At 48.3% G+C, this 19,896-nt stretch overlaps 1 protein-coding gene across 2 annotated transcripts in view; it reads right to left on the bottom strand.

The window, feature by feature from the left end:
- LOC141150036 (uncharacterized) overlaps window positions 1–19,896 on the bottom strand; it is a 228,162-nt gene that overhangs the window by 116,035 nt on the left and 92,231 nt on the right. For both annotated transcript variants that reach the window (XM_073636940.1, XM_073636939.1), the window contains exon 6: window positions 576–770. In XM_073636940.1, coding sequence (XP_073493041.1) covers window positions 576–770 — 195 coding nt within the window. The remainder of the gene's footprint in view (window positions 1–575; window positions 771–19,896) is intronic.

The following is a 19,896-nucleotide window of genomic DNA, read 5'->3' on the forward strand; positions in this document are numbered from 1 at the left end:
CAATCACTTTATTTGAAATACAACAGACGCATTCTTTAATCATTTAAATTAACCAATATACTCACCCCAGTTCTGACGGTAATCCAAGGGTTTAAGCAAGGTCCCACCAAATAACTTTATTTAGCTCCAAAAATCATTCATTAATGTACAAAAAAACTTAAAAAAATGCTTCAAAACCCGCATCAAAAATGCGTCAAAAATGCATAAAAAAAGCTCTAAACTTCTTCTAGAATATACTGTTCAACAAGAGTCACAAGGATTAGACTATTGGAATACGTAGCAGATTAGAGTATAACCTTTGAAAAGAAACCACTTTGGCCCACCATACACACTTTTATTATAGAAACACATCCTAGTGTGCCGTGATAACTTGCGTTGTTTTATTCTATCCAACACAAAAATATCAATTCAATAATCTTGTTTCAATGAGATGATTGGGTAATGAGTAATATAGAGTATGTGATTAGTTTCAACCTCACACATTGTAATTTTATTTTAATCCCTATAAATATGTAATTAGAAGATATCAGAAGTATTTCCTCAAGCTATTATAAAACAGGACAGGTAATACTAACATTTCTATTGGCAGCTATTTGAGACTGGAGATTGACACATTCCTTTTCCAATTCCTTGGATGTAACTTTGGCTTGATGGAGTCCAGAATGAAGTGATACAATCTGTAGTTCCAGGACATCTCTTTCTCGCTGTGCATTGCTGCACTTAGCCTCCATTAATTCTGCATGTTGTTTCAGTCCTTCATGTATCTCTTCCTGTAATCAGATTGTAGGAGCACTATAGTTTTTAATAGTCTACTAAAATACACAAATAACTATTTACAAAAAAGTTCTTTCATGTTCGGTTTATGTAAATTTATTAAAACAATAAATGTTCCATAGAGGAGTTGTCCACTTCTGAACAACCCAAGTTTAATCAATTCAGGACTCTACAAAATATAAAAACAGTCAATACTCAACTCCTGTATCAACGTCATTGTCGGTGCCACTGTTCCCAGAGAGTGACGTGACTTGTTGTGTCACATGCCGGCTGCAGCCAACAAGCGGCCACTCATTAACTGGAAACGGCACGTGACACAACAATGATGTATACCAGGGGAATATTACCTGCCTGACTGCATTGTGACAACTGTAGTTTGGTGGCAGAAGGATAATGCTATGGAGTTGTTTTTTAGTGGTTGTCCTAGTCCTAGTTAATACCAGTGAAGGGAAATTTTAATGCTAATACCAAGATATTTTGGACAATTGTTTGCATCTAACTTTGTAAGAACAGTTTGAGGAAAGCCCTTTTTAGTTCCAGCATGATTATGCCCCATTGCAAAAAAGCAAGGTCCATAAAGGCAAGGTTGGGTGAGATTGGTTTGGAAGAACTTGATTAGCCACATAGATCCCTGACCTTAACCCTATCAAACACCCTTAGGATTCACTAATGTGGATGAATAGACAAATATTCCCACAGACACTCCAATATATTGTAGAAAGCCTTTCCAAAAGATTGGAAGCGGTTTTAGCTGCAACGGGGAAATCAACTCTACATTAATGTCCGTGTATTTAGAACTGGGTGTCATAAAAGCTTCTCTAGCAGTAATGTGTAAGTGTCCCAATACTTTTATCCATAGTGCATGTCCTATGTGAGCAATGATAAAAGGAAAAATTACAATCTAATTTATAATGGGCAACAAGAACAACAAGTGGGCCCAAGAAACCCAGTTCAAAACTGTTCCTGTGCATGCAGATCATTAAAGAAGCGCTCCTCCCATCAACATTTTTTTCCTCTTAATATATTGCATTCATCATATTATATAGCATTGTGCCCTTACAATTGCTCATTTTGCCTTTCTACCCAGTTAACTCTTCTCTTTTCCATTAGGTCTATGATATGATGTGATTAAAAACTGACTAGCTGAATCCTTTTAAGCTGTATGTAGAAACAGGAGGTCAATTTTCCCTGTATGTGTCATAAGTCACTGCAAAAATCCCTGGCGGGGGGAGAAGCAGAGCAGCTGGGTCAGGAGGTGAAGAGGGGAATGATAAATGCAGGGACAAGAGACTTCCTGTTTCTACATAGAGCAGAGAAAAGAGAGATTTAGCTGGGTAGAAAGGCAAAATGAGCAATTGTAAGTACACAGGGCTATATAATATGATGGCTGCAATATATTAAGAGAATACACACTTTGATGGGAGCAGTGCTTCTTTAACAGAAAACATGACTTAACTACAAGGATTACGCTTAAAACTTCTTCACTAACTCTGTTAGTGGAAAAGTCTTATCGTTCTTTGTAATTTCTTTGTAACTTTCACAGCTTTCTGAACAGTCTCACTATCTGTAGGAAGAAATTGCTTGGCAACCTGTCACTTTTGCTTCAACTGCTTATGTATTTTATATTTTGCAGTGCAAAATACCAACCTATTTCACGGTAAATTAAATGTAATTCTATAGACTATTTTTTAAACTAAAATTTGAAAATGTTCTAAAGAGAATTAAAGGTGGAAAATAAGGTAATGCAAATATAAGATAAACCCTGGTATCACTTACTAATAGGTGTATTGAAAAAAGTTATAAAATAAAAGTTGTGGTTTTATTTATAGTCAATCTACAAATTGTCCAGACTCAGATTGAGTATTCATCAGGATATATGCTGAAGACTACAAAAAAGAAGAATAAATCATAAATGGCTGAGTCTACAATTCTCTATGACCCTGTCCATCATTAAGCACAAAAGAACATTGTCATTATTTGCCGAGAGAGGAAGCAATAAATCCAAAGTCAGAAGTTCAAGACTTTTTTGATAGGCTGGTGTCATTGAAATTCAAGTACTATAATTCATTGTTGATGACTACATTACATTTTTCATTTGCAGTTTCAAAACGAGAGCTTGTTAATAACTAAATGTGGTGAAAGGCAGGATAATAATTTCAGTACCACAGGTCCATTTATCAAAATAATGTCTCTCATAAATTAGTTAAAATCCAATCAAGAACTAATTGTCTTGTTCCCTCATCAGGGCCAGCGTCGGCACCCGGCGCACCCGGGCAAGTGCCGGGGCCCTTAGCAGGCGGGGGGGGGCCACTCACCATCAGGCACCAAGGCGCGCTATGGGGCCCATGAGTGGAGGAGTGCGGTGCCAGCGCCCGCTACTGGGCCCCCCTTCCCCGGCTTGCTCAGGGCCCCGGCAAAATACTTACCTCTCCCTGTGCCTCCGCAGGTCCTGTCTCTTCCGCGTCTCCTGAAAATGACATCTCAGGTCAGAGGGCGCGATGACGTCTTTACAGCGCGCCCTCTGCTGAGCAGTCTCAGCGCAGAGAGCGGGAAGACAGTGACTCTGAGGAGTCCGGAGCAGAGCAGCGGCAGAAGGAGAGGAGAGGAGAAGTGAGGTGAGGTGAGTATTTGATTTTTTTATTTTTTTATGTATGGAGGCATGGCGTAATATATAGGCCCATTATGTAGGGAGCATTTATATGGGGTCCATCCTGCATGGAACCTTTATATGGGGCTGAGTCTGCATGAAACATTTATATGGGGCCATCTTGCATGAAACATTTATATGAGGCTCATCCTGCATGGAATATTTATATGGGGTCCACCCTGCATGGAACATTTATATGGGGCCCATCCTGCATGGAACATTTATATGGAGCCCATCCTGCATGGAACATTTATATGGTGCCCATACAGCATATAGCATTATATGGGGACCAGTATTCTGCATGGAGCATTATATGGGGGCCAGAATACTGCATGGAGCATTATATGGGGTCCATTATTCTGTATAGAGCATTATATGGCGTCCATTATTCTGTATGGAGCATTATATGGGGTCCATTATTCTGTATGGAGGACTATGTGGTGCCCATAATGTTGTATGGAGGATTATGTCGTGCCCATAATACTGTATGGAGGACTATGTGGTGCCCATAATACTGTATGGAGGACTATGTGGTGCCCATAATACTGTATGGAGGACTATACTGTCCGGTCTGCACTGTGCGCTGCGAGGATTCGCCGGTTTCTGAGCTATTGTAGAATTTACAATAGATATTACTCATCTAATGTAAGAAGTCAGTGAAATCTTTGGCATTGTACTATATATATATTTCTCTGCTTTATATTTGCATCACAAATTGTCGTATGTGTTAAAGGGACCCACAGAGACTCTTTCGCCCGGGGCCCACGAAAACCTGGAGCCGGCCCTGTCCCTCATAGTCTAAAACCCTAAAACCCTAGAATTTTAATACATTCGTGCCCTCCCTTTTTGCCTTTATTCACATGGCAGTATTTTATTCAGTATCTTACAGGAGTATTTGTAAGCCAAAACCAGGAATGGGCACCAAAATGAAATAAGTGAACATTTTTCCTTTAGAGCTTTTATTAGATTCCACTTCTGGTTTCAGCATAAAAATGCTGATTCAAACTTCTGACCAAATGTTGCTATGTGAAAGTAAACTTACTGGTCACAGTAATCGACCTCCACTTAAGACGAATCCAAGATACAGGTTCTGGAAATTCTTAATGTCATGGCTTGGTTTGGGGATTTGATCCGGTGACCTATTGCAGAGTGATCGGTTCCCCTGTCTGCTGAGCTATTGCCCTTTCTTCCCTGTCTAAATGCTGATGGTTTCTATTGTCTTTGTCATCCCTTCTTGGTTTGCTCCTCTCCAGGTGTTTCTTATTTTCCCGTTTTAGTTTGTCTTATCACATTCTGGGTGGGGTCTTATATGTTTACCCTTCACTGCACTTCCTTGCTGGCTATACTTCTACGTGTATTTGTGCTACGGAGTTCCATCACTTCAGTTATGGGATTTTCCCTGCTAGGTGAACACCGTTTTGTATTTTAAGTTTTCTCACCCTGGGTCTTAGTGTCCACCTGCACAATTTCCTTTCCCCTTGTTAGCAGTGTGTAGTGCCTCCACTCTGTTTTCTCAGGAGATACAAGAAATCCATTACAGCCTTTTAGGGAGTCAGGCCCGAGGTGGAGTTTTTAGTTGTGCAGCTAGGGATTGTCTAGTCTATACAGGGACAAGTATAGTGTGGGTGCGGCTTCACTCTATAATAGGTCTTCGATATTCCTGTTACCCGTGTGTGAGTTTGTCACGTTCATAACACTATTTTCTTAGTTCCTGGCATGTTCATCTGGTTCCGAGCTTTAACCTGTTCTGACACTAGGAAAGAAATAGTATACCATGCCTCCTGTGCAAATGTCCAATACACTGCAATGAAACCAAGTGGCATCCTACAATAAACCAAATGCTTACAAACACTAAACGCCACCAAGCACTAACCTGATGAATAGAATGCTGAATAGAATGACAGTAGAAATAAATTGGTGAAGAAGAAAAACGTTACTTTTTGAAATGCTATGGATTGAACTTTGTGCTTACAACTATTATGGGCCCCAATACACATTAGACTGACGAATATCGATGGCAGGTTTCGGCCAATGTTAGTCTAAGGTGTATAGAGAATACTGACTAACACAAAATCCTATTCTAGGTGTGGGCAAAAGGAAGTAAATATATACCCTACAAAGGGATGCCACATCTTATAAAGAATTAAAATATATAATTTATTAAGTTGCTTGAAAACATATCATAATACATATGACTCGCCCCCTGGGCCTTGGGGCACGCGGATCCGGGCGATAGGGAAACGATGGGGGTAGTAGTGGCGGCCCGGTCCCGCGGCTCAGGGTGGTCAGACCAATGGTAGTCTGTTACTGTACTTTAGATAATGTCCGACTATGCCACCCGTGGATTGCGGCTATTAGGAACCGCCGTTGCAAGGCAGTCCGCTGGGGCCGATGACGTGTGCAGCTGGGATGGTGTGACTCCCCACGGGAAGAGTGTGGCCCCAGGGCAGTGTAGTGGATGGTGGGAGTGATGGTGGTGAGAGTCCCAGTACCGGTAGTGCTGGAGGCGCGAAGGAGCACACAGACAACAAGTCACAGTCCAGGGTCTTTACTCACAGTTCATTTGTTCCGGGTCACTTCTGTACAGGTAGTGACCGCCCGAGCCGTGCTGCGTCCACCAGGTGTGGGGCTCGGTCAACTCCCAAGCAGTCAAGAGCATGGCACAGGACCCCCTTTAATCCTTTCTCTGGCCTGCCTCACCAGTGACCCACTTTTGTCCAGCTGCCGCGGACTTGTGCGGTTAAACGTGGGCCCCGTCCTCCGCTGTCCTATATGGTGCCTTCCTAGCAGGTTTGATGAGGTGTCGCATCAATAGATGATCACGACGACCGGTCTTTGGCTGAGGGTAGTTTCTCCTCCACCAACTTGGGATCCGGTACCCTTAATCTGCCTGACCCTGCACCCTGGATTCTCGTGGGTTCTTAGGGTCCCTTCCACCTTCTTGTTCCTGAGCCCTTCTGTTTCTCTGTCTCTCCTTCTCTTTCTCTGTTCCTTTCTGTTCCTTTCTGTTCCGTTCTCTTGGAGCTGAGATGAGCCAAAATCCCAGCTCCCCTTCTCCTCTTCCTCGGCCTCTCACTAGGCCCTCCTGGAGTAGAGCTCCTACAGAGCCTCTACTCCCTGTCTTTTCCTCTGGCTGAACTGACTGAACGAACCTAGATCTAAGATGGTGCCCACCTTTTATACCTCCCTCTGACCATGAGCCCAGGTGACCAGCAACCAATGGGCTCCTACCTACGCTCAGGAACCAACCCCTATCTGCCCCTACAGCACTGGGTGTTCCACCCCCCTCCCCACTCCAGACAGGGACATAGTCGGTCGTGCCTGCACTTCTGTCTAGTGGGAGCACCGTTGAGCTGTCCCTCGGAAATGGGGTGTGTGTGCTGTATGCAGCTAACTGAGCCCTGGTCCATACTCCATCCTTACCTGGGAGTGGAATATCACACCTCTGGACTGAGGTGCAATACCCCTGTAGCGGCCGAACCCTCGGGGCGCTACACATAGATACAGTAATACAGTATATATTGATTCCAGGAAAATAGTGAGCACAGAAAAAAGGGAGTACCAGAAGATTAGGGTGAATTGGTTGTATACATAATAAAAATCAAATCTTTTATTCAAAAATTACAGTACATACAATTAATTTATTAAGCCTTTCGTATATCTGTTACATGGGAAAGAAATTCTTATAGATCAAAATTACAGGTGCATAAGTGTTCGCATACTAAGTAATGCACACTAAAATGTAATAATCATGTGGGAATATTACAAAACCATAATTTTATGGGAGAAATTAATGTAGGTAAAAGTGCAAGTGCATAAAGACTCCCATGTGCAGATAAAGTGGTGTTACCAAGCAATGTTATATCATATCCAATAGAAAGATAGATAATTACCCAAAAGAATCTCCGATTACCCACGCCCCAATGTATATACGCTCATTGGCTTCCTCAGGGGGATATGGCAATGTATGATGTGCCCTCTATTTATAATTCCCATTTCCAATGGGAACACAGTTCCACATTTGAAAGTAATTCTACTCCTAATGTATCGCAGTGATCTCCGCAGTTACTTCTGGGCTGTCGCCAAAGCAGCCAATCAGTGGCGAGCCCTCTAATCAGAAGTTGCAGGGTGCGCTCCACCCTGGAGCGAAAGTAACAGACCTATGTGTCATGAGCGATGCATCAAGATTAAGTTGCATTCTACTATGGAACGCATGCACCCAAGAAGAGGGGGTGTCAGGGAAGTGTCGTGTCTCACTCTGGAACGCATGCCGACTAACACAAAATCACAATGTCCATTTCATTCCATTTCGTTCTCCAGATAATTTCTCTAGAATGTATTATATCTAAGGCATTCATCAAGGTGGGAACGCTATCAACCCAGGAGCGCGTGCTTCAAGGTGGGCAAATCAGTACTAAACCATGTGACAAAGAGATGTCGCCTAGGGAAATAAATCAAACATTTCCTGTATTGTATATAGGGAGTGCTTCAAATTGAAATCACATTCCACCCAGAGGCACAAGTGCATAAATCATTTTAGCTAAAGAAATACATAGCATTGTGTTAAGAGCGTACCTCCAGGTGTTGCATGTCACCCTAAAACGACTAGTAATCAAATCCTGGATATATTTACCAATAGAGTCATGTATTGTAAGTAGTGATGAGCGAGCATACTCGCAAGTACTCGGTACTCGTCCGAGCATCTCTGTACTCGAGATGCTCGGAGCTCGCCGAGTACTTGCGAGATGCTCGGGCGAATGCTCAGGTTCCCTCCCTGCATGTTTGCCGCTCTTTACAGAGCCAGTGAACATGCAGGGATTGCCTGCCACTCACTGTAATGCCGCAGCCATGTTGGTTGTGGCATTACAGTGATTGGCTGGCTGCACAGCGTCATCAGGTCTATATCAGACCTGGCGCCGCTGTGCTCGTCAGTCTGCTCCGCAATCAGACACTGTAGGGAGAGCAGCTGAGCTAGGGAGAGATTTGCTTGTTTATTAGGTAGTATAGGTAGAACAAAAGTATATTACACATATCCATCTCAACAAACAGTCCTTCTGAGGACTAATCCATCTGCAGAGATATCAGGCAGGCAGTGTATATAGGCAGGCAGGCAGTGTATATAGCAGACTGCAGTGCATATAGCACAAGAGGCTCCATTCCAGTTCTGTCTGCTGCTGCTGCTGCTGTTAGACATTTCTAGACATAGGCCCAGGTCTCAGGGGCCAGGAATATTTTTTTGGGATCTTAATCCTCATTATTTGCTTAAAAAGCAATCCAAAGAACACCGTTTATCTGCGCCATTTGCTTGTTGGCAGTGCAGAGTACAGCCAGGTCCTTTCCATATTACAGCGCTAAAAATGCAGCTATTTAAAAAAAAATAGTTATCTACAGGTCAGGTATTTAAAACTGTGGTTTGTCCATCACATGGATCACATATAATTGCGCTGAAAATATTGCCATTTCTGGCCTCCATTAAAATTTTGTTGCAGTGTGTCAGTGAAGTTATTGACACCAGTTTGGTGTTAAAAATAGTTACCTACAGGCCAGGTATTTAAAACTGTGGTTTCTCCGTCACACGGATCACATATACGTTTTCAGAAAATTCTGCCATTTCTGGCCTCCATTAAAAAATGTTTTCAGTGTGTCAGCGAAGTTTTTGACACCGGTTTGCTGTTCAAAATAGTTACCTACAGGCCAGGTATTTAAAATTGTGGTTTGTCTGTCACACGTATCACATATAACTTCGCTCCAAATTAAGCCATTTGTAGTGAGCGTGGAAGATATTGTCCTCCATTTAAAATGAGCAAGGCGCGTGGCAAGGGACTACTGGAAGTGATGGTGATGGTGCATGCAGAGGCCGAGGCCATGGGCAAGCTGAAATTGTGCCACAACAAACACCCACATCTTCTTGCCCGATATTCCTGTCCCAATTCCTAGGGGACCGCAGCACACCACTATTTAACCCAGAGCAGTGTCAAAAGGTTGTTGGTTGGATAACGAATAATTCTTCCAGTCACTTTGCCACCACCACCACCCTGTCTTCTACACGGTCAAGTCTCAGTAGCCGTGAGTCTGGACTGCATATTCCTCACCCTGATCCTCCTTCCTCCCACCATGCCGAGTGCCCGGAGAAAACTGATCCACACTTGGATACTCTGAAGAGCTGTTCACTTTTCCATTTATAGATTCGGGCCTCTCACCCGGTCCACTTGAAGCGGGGCAAGAGATCGCATGTAGTGATGCCCAAATATTTGAGCAGCCACGGTCACATTAAGGCGACAGTGGGAAAGAGTCACAAGAGATGGACGATGATGAGACACAATTGCCAGAAAGTCAGGAGGAGGACCAGGGTGCGAAAGTGGAAGACGATGTGGTGAATGATATAGTAACTGACCCAACCTGGCAGGAGGACAAGCAGAGCAAGGACATCAGCACACAGGGGGAGGGAGGCAGAGCACCCCAACAGGCAGGAAGAAGCAGTGTGGTGGCCACAGACAGAAGGCAGGCAATCGCTCCCTGTAACACCAACACGAAGGAAGTTGCCAGTACAACTGTTAGGTCTTCCTGAGTCTGGTTGTTTTTTAAAGACTCTGCCGACAACCACAAAAAGGCCATTTGCACCACCTGCCAGGCCAGCATCAGCAGGGGTGGCAAAACTACCAGCCTGACCACCACCAGCATGATCAGGCACATGGCAGCAAAGCACCCGACTTTGTGGGCCGAACCCCAGGGTCCATTAACAGTGTCTGCGGGTGGCACAACTGCTTCTTCCGCTGTTGTGCATGCAAGCAAATCCCCTGTCCATGGTGCATGTGAAGATGCCTCCTGCCCTGCATCTGTCATTGCAAACTCTCAAGTAGCAGCATCAGGAAGCACGTCCACGTCCTTGACCCAGCTCAGCGTTCAGTTGTCCATACCCCAGTCCTTGCAACGCAAGCACAAATACGCAGCCAGCGCCCCACAGGCCACACTACTAAATTCCAACATTTCGCAACTGCTTGCACTCAAAATGTTGCCTTTTAGGCTCGTGGAGATGGAAGCATTCCGCGACCTGATGGCGGAGGCCGTCCTTCGGTACTTGGTCCCCAGCCACCACTATTTCTCCATGTGTGCCGGCCCCGCATTACACAAGCACGTGTCCCAAAACATTAGCCGTGCCCTCAACAACGCAGTTACCGGGAAAGTCCACCTAACCACGAACACTTGGACAAGTGTTTGTGGGCAGGAAAGGTACATCTCACTGACAGCTCACTGGGTTAACATAGTAGAAGTCGGGACCCAGTCGGACCTTGGAACAGAACACGTCCTCCCGACGCCAAGGTCAATCAGGGTTGCCCCCACAGTTTACAGCTCCTGCACCTCATCCTCCTCAGCCTCCTCCTCCTCTTCAGCCTCCATCTCTGAAATGACCACATCAGTCACAAGCTGGAAGCACTGCAGCACTGCCTCGGCCAAGCGGCAACAGGCTGTGCTGAAGCTAATATGCTTAGGTGACAAACCGCACAATGCTGAAAAGTTGTGGACAGCTCTGAAAGAGCAGGCAGATCTGTCGCTCACACCGTTGAACCTACAGCCAGGCATGGTCGTGTGTGACAATGGCTGGAACCTGGTGGCGGCTCTGAGGCGAGCTCACACACGTACCATGCCTGGCCCATGTGCTTAACCTCGTGGTTTCTCAAATCCTACCTGGAGCTGCCGGATCTGCTTGTTAAAGTACGCCACCTGTGTGCCCATTTTAGAAAGTCACCTACAGCTTCCGCCGCCCTTGCCCTGTTTCAGCAGTATTTGCAGCTTCCTGCTCACTGACTGGTGTGTGATGTACCCACGCGTTGGAACTCTACACTGCAGATGTTGGGAAGGATTTGTGAGCAGAAGAGTGCAGTTGTTGAGTACCAGCATCAACAAGGCCGTCGGTATTCAGTTCAGACTCCACACATAAGACCTCAGGAGTGGACATAGATGTCAGACATATGTACCATCCTCCAAAACTTTGAGGACTCCACCAAGATAGTGAGCGGCGATGACGCCATAATTAGCATTACAATCCCGCTTCTCTGTCTTCTGAAACGCTCTCTGCTCAGAATTAAAAAGGATGCATTGCAGGAGGAGTACAATGAGATGGAGCAAGAAACCATGCAAGGTGATTACACACAGCCCAGCCTCATCTCATCCCAACGTGGATTGGGTGACAATGAGGAAGAGGAGAAGGAGGAAGAACAGGAGCTAGTTTCATGCGCTATAGACGGTACTACCTACACAACTGTCATACTGTCTGTTCAGTGTGGGTGGCCTGAGGACAGACAGGAGAAGACGGAGAGCATGGTCAGTTGTCCTCTTGGTAAGGACAGGTAAGTTTTGCCTGTTAGCAGTATGGCACGCATGGCTGAGTTTATGTTACGCTGCCTTTCCCGTGACCCTCGCGTTCTCAAGATTTTGGGTGACAGTCATTACTGGTTGGTGACACTTCTAGACCCATGCTACAAGGAGAACTTTATATCTCTTATTCCTGAGGTGAACAGGTCTACAAAAATGGGGCAGTATGAGAAGGCCCTTGTTGCGGAACTATTAAAAAAATTCCCATCTGAAAAAGCTGGCGGCAGAGGTCACAGTTCGTTGGACAACCAAGGACTACAGGCGAGAGAGACACAACTCCAATCCAGCAGCGGCAGGGGAACACTGTCAAAGTTCTGGGAGAATTTTCTCAGCCCCTCCCATCTCACAGGCCCTGAGGCGCGGGGTACTCTCACAAGGAGTGCAAAGTTTGGGAAGATGCTGAGGGAGTACCTTGCCGACCGTACCAACGTCCTCCGTGATTCCTCTGTGCCTTATAATTATTGGATATCCAAGCTGACCTTGGAAGTCCTGGCCTGCCCTGCCGCTATCGTTTTATCAGAGCGGGTTTCTAGTGCCGCTGGTGGAATTATAACTGATGAGCGCATCCGCCTGTCAATTGAAAATGCTGACAGGCTGACTCTTATAAAAATGAACAAGGGCTGGATTGGACCAGATTTCTCAACACCACCGAATGATAGCAGCATAACATAAACTCAAATCCAGTGTCTTTTTTAGGGAGGTGTATTCCCATGCACCTTTTCACACTCACACATGGGTATATGTAGCACCCTGAGGATTCGGCTGCTACAGGGGTATTGCACCTCAACCCAGAGGTGTGATATTCCACTCCCGGGTAAGGATGGAGTGTGGAACTGAGCTCAGATAGACTGCATGCACTACATACATCCCATTCCAGAGGAGCAGGCCGACGGTACTCCCACTTAGAAATGTGCAGGTACAACCGAGCCTGTTCCTGGCTGGAGTGGGAGGGGGGTGGTACATCCCATGTAGTGTAGGGGCAGATAGGGGGAGCAGTCTGGGTAGTGATAGGAGCTCATTGGGTGCTGGTCACCTGAGCTCACACATAGAGGGATATATAAGGAGGGCACCAACTTAGATCAGGGTCAGACGCTGAGAACAAGTCAGTTGGAGAGGAGAGAGAAGGAAACAGCAGCCCTGGAGAGAGAGAGAGTGGAGCAGAGAAAGACCCAGAGGGGGAAGACTGAAGGGACCCAAGAACCCAAATTAGAGCACCGGGTGAGGAGTCAGCATCAGGGTACCGGAACCCAAGCTGGTGGGGGCAAAGACATTCCCCAGCCAGAGACCGGAGACCGTGGGCAGTGTCTGTCACGGTCACCCACCACATTCACCCCGAAGGCACACCACGTGGAGGGTCAGGGAACCCAAGGCCAAGGGTGTCCCAAAAGAAGGCCCGAGGGAGCTGGACCTAGGTGAATCCCTGGTGGGGACGGCTGAAGAAAGGACAGAGGGAGAGCTCAGGGCCACGCTCTGGACTTGTTTGGGGGTTGGCTGGATCCAGGACCTGGTGGACGCAGCACGGCTCGGGTGGTCACTAGCAGCTGGAGTGACCAGTACAACATCTGCAGTAAGTAAACACCCTTAACTGCACAACCCGAGTCTGTCTTCATTGCCGGCTGCACCGCACCACCACAACCCCCATCCTCTGCGCCTGTCCCCTCTGAGGCTATACCCCTCCCGTTGGGGGTTATCTCACCAAGCTGCGCACCCACCATCAGCCTCAGCGGACCCTGCAGCAGCGGCGGCCACAGTGACCGCATCACAACGGGTGGCGTAGTCGACACAAAAGAACTTTAATAACAACTGTAGGACTGCCACATAACACTGAGCTTGACGCCCTGGGCACGGGACCGGGTCACAGCCGCTCGGAGACTACAACCCCCCATCTGATCCGGTGCCGGGTATTCCCCTCAAAAAGGAATATGTCCCAGGGGGCGCGTCAACTTTGGCGTAGTCGGCAGGATAGAACTTTAATAACATCTGTAGGACTGCCACATAACACTGAGCTTGACGCCCTGGGCACGGGACCGGGTCACAGCCGCTCGGAGACTACAACCCCCCCCATCTGATCCGGTGCCGGGTATTCCCCTCAAAAAGGAATATGTCCCAGGGGGCGCGTCAACTTTGGCGTAGTCGGCAGGATTACGTGCCCGCAACACCCGGGTACTGCGTGCCTGAAGAAAAGTGCAAGTTTACCTCAGAAAGAAGACTCCTGCCGGTTCCGGAGGGTCCACGCCATCGGACTCCATCACCAGTCGTTTCCCGCCGATTGTCCGCCATTTCCAACTTGTTCCCGCCATCTGCAGAGTTTCCCGCCACTGGGAAGCGATTCCCGCCAAAACCGCAGATTTCCCGCCTTGGAAGAGCAGCGGACGCCATTATGGGCGTGCCAAAGGAGGGCAAGAGGCCACCTCCCATCGTGGGCCGGGACAGAAAATGGCGCCAAAAGTGGAAACCGCCCCCACCAACAGAGACTGTGATGCTGGAGGTGTCTGTCAGCGTGAAAGAACTCCCCCTGGAGCTGACAGTCACCGAGTTGCCCCGGGACCGCCCTCTAAGTGGGAGGAGACGAAAGAGAAGAGAAAAGATGGGTGTCGCTTGGAGCAGTCTGGAGCGAGCGCACCCGGAGGCAAGAGGTCTAACAAGGAGTAGCGGAGGAGCTCACCCGGAGATGGAAAGAAAGCAGAACAGCACCGGCCCGCTGGCCAGGAGTCTGCTAGAGACCGAGGAAGGAGGGCAGAGCAGCACCGGCCCGCTGGCCAGGAGCCTGCTGGAAGAAGAGCAGAGCAGCACCGACCCGTTGGTCAGGAGCCTGCTGGACACCACGACCCCACTAGGCCTAGTGGAGGTCCTTGCACAGCTCCCCCGAGACCGGGAGTGTGCACAGACTGCCCTGGAGGGCCTCGCACGGAGGATGGCCCGGGTACAGCGCGAGATACTGGCGGAGTGGAGCCGGGAGATGGCCCAGCAAGCAGAGACCAGTCAACGGAGCACGCTACCCTGGAAGAGGAAGCAGACCGCCTCTGAGGATGGCGCGGGAGGACCCAAGGCCGGAGACGGCGCCGAGGAGGGAGCCGAACGCATGGAGGCAGGTAAAGGGGACGCCTATACCCCAAGCCGTGACACCGCTTACCTGCCCCAGCTCCCCGTCGCAGAGCCCGAAAGTCCCCCTGCTGTGCCCGTAGCCGCCAGGTCACCGCCATGGACTAGGCCCCGACCGGAAGCCGCCGCAGCGACCCCTGTGACGTCACGCGCCCCGACCCGGAGCGTGACAAAGCAGGAAGTACCACCAGCCTGGTCGCAAGGCCTAGTACCCCCGGGCGCCGCATCGCCAACAGCGCCCCCTACCTCCGCGGAGCCTCCGGCCTGGCCGCAAGGCCAGGTAGCCCAGGGCGCCGCCGTCCTAACGGTGCCCTTCACCTTCCAGGTGCCCCAGGCCTGGCCGCAAGGCCTGGGCAACCCGGGCGCCACCACCACCGCGCCCGCGCCCGCAATACCTAGGGTGCCACACTTGGGGGAGGACCTCTTCGGCCAGCTCACATGGCCGGACGGGCGGCCCTTCATCTGGCCCGAAGGGTACCCTGAGCTGGAGCGGCAGCAAAGACTAGGGCCCTTGTGTGAGCCCCTAATCCCGGCTCCGAAGCCCGTGGCTCGGGTCTCGCCTCCTCTAGCAGAAGCCCAATTCGTGTGGGACCCCACGGGAGAAGATTTGATGGGGTTCACCGGAGAAACTCGGGCAGCCGCAGCTGAACGTACAGAGTGTTGCCGTCAACAGCTGGCAGAGTTTAAGAGAGAACGGGAGGAGAGGCGGGTCAGAGAACAACAGGCCCAAATCCAGAGCGCGGAGCAGAAGAGCCGGACTAGGAGGAACCCCCGTGCAGCGCATTGTCCCCGCACCATCGGGACAGTGATAAAGTTCAACCCGCAGCATGGGTGGGGCTTTATTCGGGACCGTAACAACCGCGGTGACGTTTTTGTGACCCGCAGAGACGTCGAGTCCCACCTGCCGGAAGGTCACAAAGGCCGTGACCTCTACGTCGGAGACGAGGTCACTTTCACCCGGCACAAGTGTGCCAAAGGACCTTACGCCCTCCACGTGCACCGCTTGACGGAGGAGGAGTTGCGGTACGGGGAGGAGGAGCCAGAGGACCCGGACGGGTCTGAAGAAACATCATATCAAGAAAGAGCAGGAGGAAGACGCCGTTGAGTGCGGCAGAGCAGGAGTTGTAAATAGTTACCCAATCGGGGTATAAAGGAACTGAAACTGGAACTGTTGCTGCTGCTAAAATAGTCCCCGTTGGGACCAGTGAACTGTTTTACCCGTTAACCCCTTCATCCTACAGGCTGAGGACTGTGAGCAGCCATTCCCTTTCCTCTACCTGGCCGAGGACTGAGAGCGGCCAACTTTCAACTTCCCCTGTATATAGTTGCGCGTCCTAAAGCGCCCCCTACCGGTTTTATAAGAAAACCAGATTTTTCTAAGAGACTGTCGCACTTTTCCCGGACACACGTTGCACAGTGTCCGGAGGAGGAATCAGAGACAAGAGAAGTCTACGAGAATGTTTATATAAAAAGTTTTATATATATATAATGTTTATATGTTTTATATGTTCATATAAAATTTTGTATGTTTTGGTGTTTTATGTCTTACAGCCCGAGGACGTGCTGTGATTTACCAGGGGGGAATGTAGCACCCTGAGGATTCGGCTGCTACAGGGGTATTGCACCTCAACCCAGAGGTGTGATATTCCACTCCCGGGTAAGGATGGAGTGTGGAACTGAGCTCAGATAGACTGCATGCACTACATACATCCCATTCCAGAGGAGCAGGCCGACGGTACTCCCACTTAGAAATGTGCAGGTACAACCGAGCCTGTTCCTGGCTGGAGTGGGAGGGGGGTGGTACATCCCATGTAGTGTAGGGGCAGATAGGGGGAGCAGTCTGGGTAGTGATAGGAGCTCATTGGGTGCTGGTCACCTGAGCTCACACATAGAGGGATATATAAGGAGGGCACCAACTTAGATCAGGGTCAGACGCTGAGAACAAGTCAGTTGGAGAGGAGAGAGAAGGAAACAGCAGCCCTGGAGAGAGAGAGAGTGGAGCAGAGAAAGACCCAGAGGGGGAAGACTGAAGGGACCCAAGAACCCAAATTAGAGCACCGGGTGAGGAGTCAGCATCAGGGTACCGGAACCCAAGCTGGTGGGGGCAAAGACATTCCCCAGCCAGAGACCGGAGACCGTGGGCAGTGTCTGTCACGGTCACCCACCACATTCACCCCGAAGGCACACCACGTGGAGGGTCAGGGAACCCAAGGCCAAGGGTGTCCCAAAAGAAGGCCCGAGGGAGCTGGACCTAGGTGAATCCCTGGTGGGGACGGCTGAAGAAAGGACAGAGGGAGAGCTCAGGGCCACGCTCTGGACTTGTTTGGGGGTTGGCTGGATCCAGGACCTGGTGGACGCAGCACGGCTCGGGTGGTCACTAGCAGCTGGAGTGACCAGTACAACATCTGCAGTAAGTAAACACCCTTAACTGCACAACCCGAGTCTGTCTTCATTGCCGGCTGCACCGCACCACCACAACCCCCATCCTCTGCGCCTGTCCCCTCTGAGGCTATACCCCTCCCGTTGGGGGTTATCTCACCAAGCTGCGCACCCACCATCAGCCTCAGCGGACCCTGCAGCAGCGGCGGCCACAGTGACCGCATCACAACGGGTGGCGTAGTCGACACAAAAGAACTTTAATAACAACTGTAGGACTGCCACATAACACTGAGCTTGACGCCCTGGGCACGGGACCGGGTCACAGCCGCTCGGAGACTACAACCCCCCATCTGATCCGGTGCCGGGTATTCCCCTCAAAAAGGAATATGTCCCAGGGGGCGCGTCATATACGCTTCCTGATTTTGGTTATTTGCTCTTGTCCTCCTCCTTCTCCTCATTCTCATCCTCCACCACCATATCACCAGGGTGACCGTGATCCGTGATGCAACACCCACATAATTTTTTTAAAGGTTGTTTATGATGCCAGTAAAATAAAAATTTTATACATTATGTTCATGTATACCCCCCAGGGGTAAATGTTTGTCAGTCCATACACTTAGTGCATGGGCATTACAAGTATAGGAGACCTGCTCCTTTCTAATGGGAACATTTTTTATGAGGCCCTCCTCCACGTCTCTTCCAAGGAGCAAAGGAGTAGGTCTAAATTTTTGGCAGCCCTTGCATAGGCCAACACTATGGGAGACCCACTTCCTAATAATGGGAACATTTTTTCATGAGGCCCTCTATGTGTCTTCCAAGGGGCATTGGAGTGCCTCCCAATTTTGGCAGCCCTAGCATTCATTGCATAGGCCAACACTACGGGAGACCCACTTCCTAATAATGGGAACATTTTTTCATAAGGCCCTCTACGTCTCTTCCAAGGGGCATTGGAGTGCCTCCCAATTTTTGGCAACCCTTGCATTCACTGCATAGGCAAACACAATGGGAGACCCACTTCCTAATAATGGGAACATTTTTTTTCAGGAGGCCCTCCTCTACGTCTCTTCCAAGGGGCATTGGAGTAGGTCCAAATTTTTGGCAGCCCTTGCATTCACTGCATAGCCAAACACAATGGGAGACCCACTTCCTAATAATGGGAACATTTTTTCATGAGGCCCTCTACGTCTCTTCCAAGGGGCATTGGAGTGCCTCCCAATTTTTGGCAACCATTGCATTCACTGCATAGCCAAACACAATGGGAGACCCACTTCCTAATAATGAGAACATTTTTTTTCAGGAGGCCCTTCTCTATGTCTCTTCCAAGGGGCATTGGAGTGCCTACAAATTTTTGGCAGCCCTTGCAGTCACTGCATACAGAATAACAGTATAGGAGACCCACTCTTTAGTCATGGAAACAACAAAGCATAACCGGCTGATGGCTCGCTAAGAATAGTGAGGGCCAACTGCTGGCGCCTTTAAGAATAATAAAGGCCGCCTGATGACCCTATAAAAATAGGCTTTGTGACTTTCAGAGTCCCTCCTTCATAAATGAAACAGGATGTGTCTGATGATGTGTCACACACCACATGGGCAGATAGGGTTGTAAAATGTTAAAATGACATTTCCCAGTGAATGCATTTGTCACGGTTGAAAGCAATACAAAAGTGCAAAAATGCATCAAAAACACTACGTGTGAACATAGCCCAAGGTGTGGAGGAGCATTTTTGTTTTTGGATATTTATTTTGCCTTATATACAAGTCATTACCCTGGAAAGGATGTTCCTTAACATATTTCCCAGGAAAATCTATTTTGTATTTGTTTTTGTATGTTTTATTGTGAGTCCGTAAAAGTGGCGTAATACCTCTGGCAACGCTGTTGACAGCAGTGACCTGGGAGTCATAAATGCATTCCAGGGGTCTTCCCCATGCTGTTCCCATGCCATTTGAGCACTGTTTCCATCGATTTGGGCAATTTTTAGGTCGTCTACAGACCGGCGGGGGGAGCCACCTGATGAATGCTCGAGTTTCCCATAGACTTACATTGGGCTCATTGCTCGGGTCGAGCACCCGAGTATTCGAATCTGCTCGACCAGAGCAACAAGCACCCAAGCATTTTAGTGCTCGCCCATCACTAATTGTAATGTAATATGCAAAATCTTATTATATTTCCCTATGCATATTGATGTTGCATAAAAATAGACTATAACAAGAATAGATCCAGACAAAACTGGCACTCACATAAACATAATACTGTATGAGATAGAGTAACTATATATAAATAGACATTAATAATTTCCACCACACATATCGCATTATTGCTATAAGTTGACATAAACATAATTACTGTATGGTATAGAATAACCACATATATATAGACATGAATAGTTTTCACCACACTTATCGAATTATTGCATGCATAAGGCTATAGAGCAGGGGTCCCCAACCTGTGGCTCAGTAGCCCATGTGACTCACGGGCCCATGATGTGTGGCTCGCAGCTGCCTGCCAGCTTGGTGCATTAGCACCAGGTCTAGCAAATAACTATGAAGAGCAGGTCTCCAGATCATGAATTTTGTGACTAGATCTGCATAAAACAGTAGATCTGAATGTGCATATTCTGTCT

Source organism: Phyllobates terribilis, unplaced genomic scaffold (assembly GCF_046119375.1).
Source record: "Phyllobates terribilis strain yellow unplaced genomic scaffold, ASM4611937v1 Scaffold_1__5_contigs__length_1240528914, whole genome shotgun sequence".
Taxonomy (NCBI): domain Eukaryota; kingdom Metazoa; phylum Chordata; class Amphibia; order Anura; family Dendrobatidae; genus Phyllobates; species Phyllobates terribilis.